General features: G+C 38.7%; 3 protein-coding genes across 3 annotated transcripts; 2 read left to right on the top strand and 1 right to left on the bottom strand.

Annotated features, from left to right (window-relative positions):
* Positions 1-2,912, bottom strand: LOC105701535. Its single transcript, XM_012428356.1, has 8 exons — positions 2,751-2,912; positions 2,581-2,673; positions 2,318-2,491; positions 2,006-2,208; positions 1,776-1,929; positions 1,402-1,670; positions 1,090-1,308; positions 1-954 (listed from the first exon to the last, which is right to left on the bottom strand). The coding sequence occupies exons 2-8, from the start codon at positions 2,627-2,629 to the stop codon at positions 901-903; spliced, it is 1,122 nt and encodes a 373-aa protein (XP_012283779.1). The 5' UTR covers positions 2,630-2,673; positions 2,751-2,912; the 3' UTR covers positions 1-900.
* Positions 2,913-3,017: 105 nt separating this feature from the next.
* LOC105701536 (alpha-2-macroglobulin receptor-associated protein) lies at positions 3,018-4,871 on the top strand. The gene is made up of 7 exons (XM_012428357.2): positions 3,018-3,385; positions 3,458-3,599; positions 3,670-3,840; positions 3,910-4,020; positions 4,088-4,196; positions 4,285-4,441; positions 4,534-4,871. The coding sequence occupies exons 1-7, from the start codon at positions 3,197-3,199 to the stop codon at positions 4,735-4,737; spliced, it is 1,083 nt and encodes a 360-aa protein (XP_012283780.1). The 5' UTR covers positions 3,018-3,196; the 3' UTR covers positions 4,738-4,871.
* Positions 4,872-5,195: 324 nt separating this feature from the next.
* LOC105701548 (ras-related C3 botulinum toxin substrate 1) lies at positions 5,196-10,222 on the top strand. Its single transcript, XM_012428380.1, has 4 exons — positions 5,196-5,449; positions 5,793-5,948; positions 6,159-6,495; positions 6,571-10,222. The coding sequence occupies exons 2-4, from the start codon at positions 5,833-5,835 to the stop codon at positions 6,703-6,705; spliced, it is 588 nt and encodes a 195-aa protein (XP_012283803.1). The 5' UTR covers positions 5,196-5,449; positions 5,793-5,832; the 3' UTR covers positions 6,706-10,222.
* The last annotated feature ends 298 nt before the right edge of the window (positions 10,223-10,520 follow it).

The following is a 10,520-nucleotide window of genomic DNA, read 5'->3' on the forward strand; positions in this document are numbered from 1 at the left end:
CATAATCACATGCTGAAGTTTCAAGTTATTCGATACACCCTGTTTGGAGAAAAGTTTTATAAATATTTTTGACGTTTCCGTATGTACATATAATACTTTTATGTCACCTTAAAGTCTACGTGAAAACGTTCGTCGCGGCGCAAGTCAGGAATGAGTAAATTTCGTTCGTATGTTAATACTATTTGTACTTGACCGAACGCGTTATCACTTCCGCGCCTACCGGCTAGATAATCGCAAGCATTGCGGCCTTGAATCTGCGAAGAAATACCGGAACAATTGTGGACGCGGAAGTCGAGAACCGATTCCGTTAATCGCTCGTAGAAAAGGGCGAGGGAAATCGTCCCTCGTGTACGGATTTTGCTTCAGCTAGTCGACTTTTCGTTCTAGGCCCTCCATGGTCGCTTCTACGCTCGGAAGAGTCTCTATTCGTGAACTACGAATTATCGCAGGTTTCCTAACCTCTCAAGGTGCTCTCGCTACGAAATCCCTAGTGAAGGAAAACCTCTCTCATTTCTAATCGCAACACGATAGAATGCAATGACTAGCGCTCTGCGTAAATCGACCAATCGAACCTGAAACTCAGGTTAGAATTAAAATTAAGTACATTGCTACGTTTTATCACATGGGGCAGTTGGGTCTATCGTAGGCATTCCTACTTTCCACCTGCCATGGTAAAGCCGTCATTTTTCGATCCTTCGGTGCGCGCATTGGCATTGGCCGCTTAACAAAGTGTATATATGTATATATATATACACGCACGTATATATATAATTATATATATTCTATCATAAACGATATAGGCACAAGGTGAGAACTTGCTTTGGAGAATAATAGCTTGTTTGCTAAAAGGAGTCTTTTGCTTGTGATGCTTCACTGGCTATCGGTGCTGGTCACCGATGATCACAGTACCAAGGAATGTGGGAATATCTTCATTTCCACGTAATCATCTAATACCTGGGTGGAATGATTCATTTTTAGATATTAATGTATGTACGATTGATACTGGACATGTAGGTGTGTATGCACTTGGCGCGAAATGCAGTTAAGGCCACGAGGAGTTTAGAGAGTAATGTAAGTTTAATAGTTTACCTCTTTGAGAGCTTCTTTAGTAATTTTCGGGTATAAGTACGTGAATCCAGTCGTTGATGTCAGTTTTCCAGGCTGCAAGTACAAGTGCTTTTTGTACAGCAGCTCTTGATCGATGTACGGAGACAAAGGGCTGTTTTCCACTCCGTCTTTACTGCATGCTTCCGCCCATGGCCCCATGTGCTTGTCGTTTACCTCCTCAACGACAGTGCTCATGTCGGTCTACAAAGAATAAATTAAACATTGTACACCTTCCGAAGTGATATGACATTGCGCAATCGATAACTACAGAAATTGAGTATCGATAGAGGTTACTTTTGCTAGTGTTGATAATGTATTGCCCCAGTAATCGTGGTTTATATTAAACAATTCCGACACAATGGCGCTAATCGACCCTTGAGTGGAATCACCTTCGTCAACTACATTGTACGTTTGGCCAATTGTCTCGGGTCTGGTGGAAACGTGCCAAATTGCTCTGGCTACGTCCCTTACATGTACGGTGTTCATGCGAAGGTCTGGGCCCCAGAGCAGCTTCATCATCTCACCAATGTGCTTGTAAACTGCCCCGACCACCAAACGTGGTGCTGTGGAACGTAGCACTCTTAATTAATGGTTGCTTTTTCCAGAACAGGAATATTACGCTTCTGTGGTGCAACGGATATCAAACCAAGATGAACGTAAAGGAATACCTAAGCCATTTCTGTCCCCAGGACCATAAATGATAGCTGGTCTCAGTACAGTGAACTTTAATCCTGGAATTTCCTTCAGATCGTGTTCCACTTGAAGTTTATACTTCGCTATAAACGTCCATGGATCGCAAGCATCGTCTTCTTTATGTGGCGCCTATGAACAAATTGGAATATTTTGTTTTAAAAACAAAGCGCGGTAATAAAACATCTTTTACTTCAACCAGAAATACCTTTTCGGAAGAGCTGAGATTGCCCGCCGAAATCTCTACATAGCGTTTAACGCCAAGCTGAGCAGCATGCTGAGCACTATTCATACTCAATTTATGAATTCCTTCCTTATAAACAGGATCGGTTTGTGCACATTTTGTCTCACCAGCGCAGTTGAACACATAATCGATAACATCATCGGATTCGAAAGCACTCTGACAAGATGCTGCAAAGATTGAGACTGTTTAAAAAACATCAAACTTAGTCCAGCTACAAAAATACAATACAATTTTTGAACATATTTCCATTCGCGACCTTCGTTGACACTGCGTTACCTGTATTAATTAAATTGGCACTTTTAAATTCAAGCAGCGGATGCTCAAACAATTCCTTATGCCTTTCGTTGAGCCATGCTGTCTGCGGTGGTACTTTATCAACCACTCGTAAGTACGAAACAAGGTCATTACTCAGCAGGTACTCCACCAGGTTACGCCCTATAAATCCACATCCTGCAGCGAAACAAAAAGACTTCGTTATCACAGTTAAAACGCAAGGTCGCTTAACAGTTGAATGTAGCAAGTGTCATACAGTGTCATACCTCCTAAAATGATAACCGTCGGCTTCCTGTCGCCCGCGGTAGTCGCCATAGCAGATAACTATCATTCAAAATTGCGCGACGTAGCCGCCCCGCCTAGAAAAGAAAATTTACCGATGAGGTCCTTAAAGGTGAAAGCGAAACGTGAAGAGACTGTCGAAGCTCCTGGGTACCTTAATTAACCTCCGATTTTAAAAACGCCGGGCACGTACTCCGCTTCGATTTGACACAAGGTGTGTCGGAATAGGCTGAGCGACGTCGAACTGAATTTCTTATCACCGAGGACGTTAGCGGGCTCTGATCGCCAGCTACGAAGATAACGACAGAAATTCTGCCTTATCGATTGTGAATAATGCTCCATTATATTAAGTCTCGTTTCGATGAAGCGACGAGATTCGTCATGAAAACGTCATAAAAGAATTCTGCTAGGTTATGTAAACAATCGTTCACGTAAATATATACATACGTTCATTTCGGTTCATTTCTTGACTGCACTCAACTCCTCTGGTCAGCAGAAATTCCCGTTACGTGGCTCGTCTCTCCAGCTACTGTAATTAATGCTGAAAAATTATTAAAATAGGCAACCGTAATCACCGTAATTAGTGTGTCACTCTCAACAATGCGCGGAGTTATGTTTCTTGCTTTTTGTATCCTTTTTCTAATTAACATTTGCGATGGGGAGAATAAATACTCTAAGGAGGCTAATGTGCCAAAAAGTGACTTCGTAGGACTTCCTGGCTCTTTGAGGGAGCTCGACAAGCCTTTTCGAATGGCCAAATTAAATTTATTATGGATAAAAGCTAAACACGTAAGTAAACTAAATTATAATTTTGTAATAATACTTGTATGTTTAATATAAGAGAATGTTTGCATTTTCTAGCGTTTAACCGATCCCAAGCTACAGTCGATCTTCAGCGATCTTAAAATTCACGATAAAGAGGAACTTGCATTCAAACATGCTAAGGCCGATGGAAAAGATCCTGACGGTCTCATGGAAGCAAGAATGAGGAGGAAACTGATCGGTATATTCTTGTGTTGCTTATTAAATTTGTTTTAATATAAACACTTCACAAAGTCTCAATTTAATTTTAGGAATTATGAGTACATACGGTTTGTTAGAACATTTTGGAGAAATGGATAATCCCGAGTTGCTGAAAAGGCATAAAGCTCTTAACGATGGAAGCAATTATGTGGCCAAAGATGTCTTCAAAGACAAGAGATTAAATAAACTTTGGGCAAAGGCAGAAATGGCTGGATTTACACGTATGGACTACTTTTGAAATTAACTATTTGTTACAATTATTAGAAGCGTCATAAATTTATGACTCGCAGATGAGGAGCTGGAAGCTTTGAAGGAAGAATTTAATCATCACCAGCAGAAGGTGGATGAATACATGAGTCTGCTGAGTGATGTAGAAGCTGGAGATACAGATAACGATGAAAGTAATGACAGAAAGCTTCCCTAAAATTAATTCTTATGTCTCGTTATAAAACAATTTTTTTTTTTTAGATAGTATTCATTTGAAACCAGAGAGTTGGAACATGTTAGAAGAAGCAGAAGAAACCAATGAAATTCCTGGAAAAAAAGTGGATTTTGTAGCAAAGGCAAATCTACTCAGGTATATCAATTTTCAATGGTACTCTTAACCTCATCTCAATGTTTATTCAATTTTTGTTCACGGACTTTACTGCATATTTTTGCTATAGGGAAAAAAATATCGAAGTTAAGAGTGGATTCGATCACCTGGATAGAATGACTGCAAAAGGTCCAAATCACAAAGAATTTGTGGAACCGAAAGTTCAGGGACTATGGAGAATAGCAACTGCAGCTAATTTTTCTGTGGATGAACTTGCATCATTGAAAGTAATATCGATTGGTTAAACATATGTTTCTAATTATTAAGTTTCTACGATTAATTACAATCATACATAAACAAGCTAATTTTATATTTGAAGGAGGAGCTGCAACACTACGAGTCTAGATTACTGAAGCTTCGACATCTCCATACAGAAGCAGCGTTAGAAGCCGTTAGGAAAGGAAAATCTTACGACATGGATAACTCAACAGCTCAACAGCATATAAAAAAACACGCAAGAACAGTGGAAAAACTTCACATGACCATCGAGTCGAAGATCATGGAGAGACATGTGGAGCTGTAACCGTTAACTTACTCCACATAATTCTAATTACGCAAAATGTATACAAAACTTAACATTTACTAATTTCAAGAGAAAGATCAAATTTTAACTTTTTATGTTTTCCATGTTATCATTAAATGCATTTAACCAAAAAATAAACATTTCATTGATTGATTTTATCGATTTTAATTTTCGCGGGTTATTCATCTTTGTAAGGTTATGTTACATAACGTGCATTTGGTTTCACTATTTTATACAGGTGGCGCATACAGTACGTGTACTTATCTAGCAGTGATGTTGGCATCTAGTGTTTTTTTCATGTAAACCCGTCTAAAATCCTGGGTTGGGTAAGTACAGAGATGAGCCATCTCTGGTCAAAAACGTTGAAAATAATAAAATTACCCAACCCTGCTAAAATCGTATTGATGTAAACTGTAGATCGGTGGAAACGTTATTTTGACGCCGGACATCGACAAGTGCAGACGAGTTCCACGGAAGGGGAACCGTAGGGGAAAGAGCGATTGTCGAACATCTGTCACCAAGCGGGGGCTACGTCCGTTCTGGTTCCACTCTTGGATACCGCTGGATAGCGCACAATACACATCATAACGCGATACACCGTCATGGCACCCGTTCTCATTATTCGCTGAAGAGGCGTGGATTCGCGAAAAAAATTGTCGCGAGGTGTACAGAACGCATAATTATTTCGCAAGAAATCGCCGTCACTCCTCCGGTAAGTTAGCGTCCCGTTCGGTGAGTTTTTGAGTTTCTTACAGAAGATCGACGATACGTTTCCCGCGGAGGGGCGAGTCCTTTTCCCAGATTTGTGAACCGGTCATACGACCGAATGTGAACGATTAGACGTCCTTCGAACCGCTGAATGACGTATCGAATTTCCTCACTTCTAATTCTTGCATGTTTAACACAGTTTCCACAGGTTTACAGGCTTGATTAGCTAGAACTTCGAGGTATTTTTTCCAGAGAACCATGTGACTTTGAAGGAGTCGATGCATCAGTACCGTGAACACTGTAAACACCTCGTTAATCGTACTACATTTGTGGTATTTTGGTTTTAGGTTTTAAGGAATTAATGCCCTTTGGCTTAATACCGCTACGATGAGTTCAGGCAGACCGATTAAGTGCGTCGTGGTCGGCGATGGAACCGTTGGGAAGACGTGCATGTTAATTTCTTATACGACGGATAGTTTCCCTGGAGAATATGTGCCTACTGTGTAAGTAAAATGAGGAAAATCTTTCTCGACTCATTTATTGAAGTAACTAACGATAATACAAGTTCAGAAGCTCTTTGCCGTGGGAAGGAATCCAGCGATCATCTGTTTCATCTTGTCTTTTTCTTCTCTAATCTTCAGAGATGCACTTGTCTTCGTTTCGTTCACAAGACTGTAAATAGAACATGTGCTAAGCATGAGTTTTTTTTACAGGTTTGATAATTATTCCGCACCTATGGTAGTAGATGGAATTCCAGTAAGTCTCGGCCTTTGGGATACCGCCGGTCAAGAGGATTACGATAGGTTGCGGCCTTTATCGTATCCACAGACAGATGTGTTCCTCATTTGTTTCTCCGTAACCAGTCCTTCGTCCTTTGAGAATGTTACCAGTAAATGGTATCCTGAAATTAAGCATCACTGTCCTGATGCGCCGATGATCCTTGTTGGTACTAAAATTGATTTGCGAGACGACCGAGAGACCCTCACTGCGTTGGCCGAACAAGGACTTAGTGCCATTAAACGGGAACAAGGGCAGAAATTGGCTAATAAGGTGAGAATCCATCTTGCGGAGTCCATCTATGTTTAATTTATTTTTTACTATACAACAATGTATTATGTTTTTCAGATACGAGCAGTTAAATACATGGAATGTTCTGCTCTCACTCAACGTGGGTTAAAGCAAGTCTTTGACGAAGCAGTACGTGCCGTTCTTCGACCGGAGCCCCAAAAACGCCGGCAAAGGAGATGCAGCGTATTGTAAACGCGAATGGTTACTCTGGCTCTAAAGGAAGTAATATAGGAAAAAAACGAGTATGTCGGCCATTCGACGAAGCTAGGTTCGTACGTGAGCCAATGATTCACAGTTGATTTCACAAGTTCAGAAAGTCTAGTTTTGAAAGTCACTTCGGCAGCCGAAGTCGACCTCGTGTCAGCTAAAGTACAAGGTATTACTTCCCGGATTAAATGATATAAGCTTTAAATACTAACAGAATGTGAAAGTTTAGACATAATATGCAGTGGAGGTTATGCTCCAATACCACGAATCCAGTAAGACTGAATTTGTAAAATTGACGGTGAAAGAACGTAGCAGAGTCTTGTATTTTGACATAAGGAATTATCAAATAGCCGTAGTTACTTCGTGTCTACGGTAACACCGATACCAATAGGAACTTAAGTATTGCAAGGATGTGAGGATAGGAGTTTTTATGTGGTACCGAATGTTTTTTAAAAGCTTACAGACTTGAGTTTTTAATATCATGAATTGCTCCTGTTTTTTGCAAAAAATTCGTCAGCTTACTTCGTTGATACATTGTGATGTAATTGTGAATTAGTAACACTCAGTAGTAAGTCTTAAAATCGCAGATTAGATTTGCAAATGTTTTTTTACTAGAGTGCAACTTTGCCTTATGGAAACAACACCTTTCGTTGTTTTTTCTAATCATATCTTTCTTGAGGCTAGAAGCTTTAAAATGTTGCATTATCATAAGTAACCAGTGCCATAGCAATGAAAAAATCAAATCAGCGTCGTGAGCCTCTTGGCCTCAAATTCTAGATGATGATCGTTCAATACAAAAACTGTTTCTAAGAAAAATTGATTGCGGAATTAATGTAAACGCACAAATTTTGTAAAGATATTTTCTGAATTTTTGTGGGTACCGTTCCATGCTGCGTAGGGGATGCTGGTTTTCTTGGAGGTTAGGGAACACAACTCGTTTTACCATAGACAATGCACAACAAAGAATAAGTTGACCGGAGGATGATTATTGTCTGGAATTTGAATGATTCACTGTTACATATGAGATGTAAAGTATATGGAAGGCTGTAAAATATCATATATTATCTTTTTATCTTTTCCTTGCTAACAGAAAGTATAACCTTCTCGAGCTAACATTTAACGCAAAATATTAACATCAAAAGAATAGGTCTAACGTTTGATTTTTATTAATGGTAAGGTTAGTGGCTCTTTAATGAAAAGATTTACGGTGGTGTATTTATAAAATTAACTCGTGAATTATAAATAATAACGTGAAAGGCTACATCTGATCACTCAAGTATGTGTCAAGGAAACGATAGGTTTCAAGTCGCAGTGGAAACACATCATTGAGCGCAATAATTTATTGCGAAGATTTTATTTGTTCGAAGGACGTAGAAGAGGATTTTTTATATGAAAACGTGGAATCCGTAGCCTTACAAAGTTTGTACGAAAGTGATCCTCACAAGGAAGCGTTATCGAATGCAGCGAGATAAAAACCTGCTAGTTGTCACCGATTAGCTTAATGTTTTGAATCTAATGCCATCAATTTACATTGAGTACCTACGCGTCCATAACTTTCCTAACCTGAAAAAGTATGAAAGAACATTCGAATCTCAGAGTAGGCAATCGCCACGAGCAAATATTTCCCTGCCTACGAACACGGTATTTTTTATATTTAAATAGTCTAAACTAGGAACCATATTAGGACAAATGTGCCATATGTTTTCAAGTTTGCATGACAAATGACATGTACCGAGATGTCCCCCCTTGCGTTTCTGTTGAAACGGAAGCTGGGTGAGATTTGAAAATATGTAACCGAAGAGCACTGGATTACGAAGAAACGTACGAATTAATTGATTGACAAGGCATTGTTAATGCTTGGTAGATGTACATAATGTAGCATAAGAGAAGCTTTCGTTGTGCTCCGATCTGACGAACCATGTCTCGCTGTCATTTTTAATTACATCCAAGCTTGTTTCTCATAGTTTTAACGATAAATCTCAGATGGAATGCTCCAACTGTTTATTCAACATAGGCATCTTTCACCGGATCGGGATGCAATTCGAGGAAGATATTTATAGCTATCTTCAAATTCGCTAAATCTTGTTGAAGTTTGCTTCTTAAAAGTTGACAGCATATTTAGCGAATTACTTATGCGTGGCATTATTTTCCTTAAATTTATAATTACGATAGTGTTACAGATCCACCGAAAAGAACTGTCCGCACTGTTGTTCATTTTTTAGTAGATCGATTGAAGTATATAAGTGTTTTATTTTTAAATTAGTCCTTTTTTTATTTTGTTTGTTTTTGTGTAATTTGTAACGTTTTTTACATTAGAGCCTTCTACTGCCAAAAACAGACTTACATAGGCAGGTGTTTATATGTTATTTTCTGTTAATTATAAATCACTACAGGCCCGATACATATTTTTCATTCGTCTTTTCGTTGCTTCTGTAACACATTAGCATAGCGTGCGAGCGTGTACATACATGCATGATTTACACGGTACATATATTTGCAGTGACCTAAATATATGTACTAATAAACGCATTCATGTATGAACGCGTAAATGAGTTAGAGTTAATAATAATTTATGGAAAGCAGACGCATAACAATTTTGTATTATATTGCCGATACTACCGCTAAAGAATTGCATTCATTGTAAGTAGTGCATTTACTTGTCGCATAATCTCGTGATTATTATTAACTTACCACGATACCTTCAAAGAAGGGGGCTTTTAATATTTTTCAGAAGTTATTATTAAGCATGACGCAGGCAGCTATCGATACTGGTCTTTTTCTAGAGTTCGGTCCAAAAGGCTCATGATATTTTTACCAATTAATATATAGTTGATTTATTATAAATACACTGCTTACACGCGATGCTATCAAAAGGAATTGCTTCTACCGATACATTTTATCTCGTAATAGGAAAATCATATCGTAGAGTGCTGTAAACCAAAGCTAAATACTTCTTACGATTTACTGTAATTTTAATACTATTCATTAGGTAGACCATTGCACATAAACTCACGGTGAGCGAACGAGGTGTAAAATATTCTAGTCATCAAGAATCTGTTTCCGATACTTTACATGCGACCCTGTCGAATGTCTGCTTTTCTTATTCGGAGTCGAGGAAACCAATGTCAGATGAGGCTGCAATAGTGTGTGAACACAGAGTTGAGACGTTAAATTAAGCCTAAAAGTCATGGATTGTGTATAAACTCAGCCTATGAGTCTGCGTATGTGCTCGAATTTTTATATGAATGGTCAATAATTTATCGAACATACCCTCTGTCTATTTTACGAAGACTTGTGCAGGAATGACATTCTACCTTTATGGTTTAAGTACGATAGCATTTTTAAAAGCGCTTCTCTCAGACTGATCTACATACATCCGCAGCATTCTGACTGTTTAAAATTCATTTCATGTCTTCGTCTCTGATGCGTCACGACTTTTTTGTGTGATCTTACCCGTGCCGGTATTTTTCTACTTTTTTAACATTAAAAGGACCAACGCCGACTTACAATGATGTTTTCACGAGTAATCATTAGTGCTTTCTTACACTGTTTGGAGGACTAGCGGCTAACATATATCCGAATGGCCTTCGTATTAAATTTATTTATTGGATTTTCTAACGGGAGCTCAACAGCTGTGACGCGGATAACCATCGACCTAAATTAATGTTCTAAACGATACTAGGAGGCATTTATTTTTTATTTATATGTACTTTGAAGATGACTTTTTAAAATAAATCTATACTGTATACATTGTTACACTGTTATCAATGCAATCCATATCGATAGCCCGGGTTTAGCTG

This window comes from Orussus abietinus, unplaced genomic scaffold (assembly GCF_000612105.2).
Source record: "Orussus abietinus isolate OABI.00-Male unplaced genomic scaffold, Oabi_2.0 scaffold347, whole genome shotgun sequence".
NCBI classification, from domain to species: Eukaryota; Metazoa; Arthropoda; class Insecta; order Hymenoptera; family Orussidae; genus Orussus; species Orussus abietinus.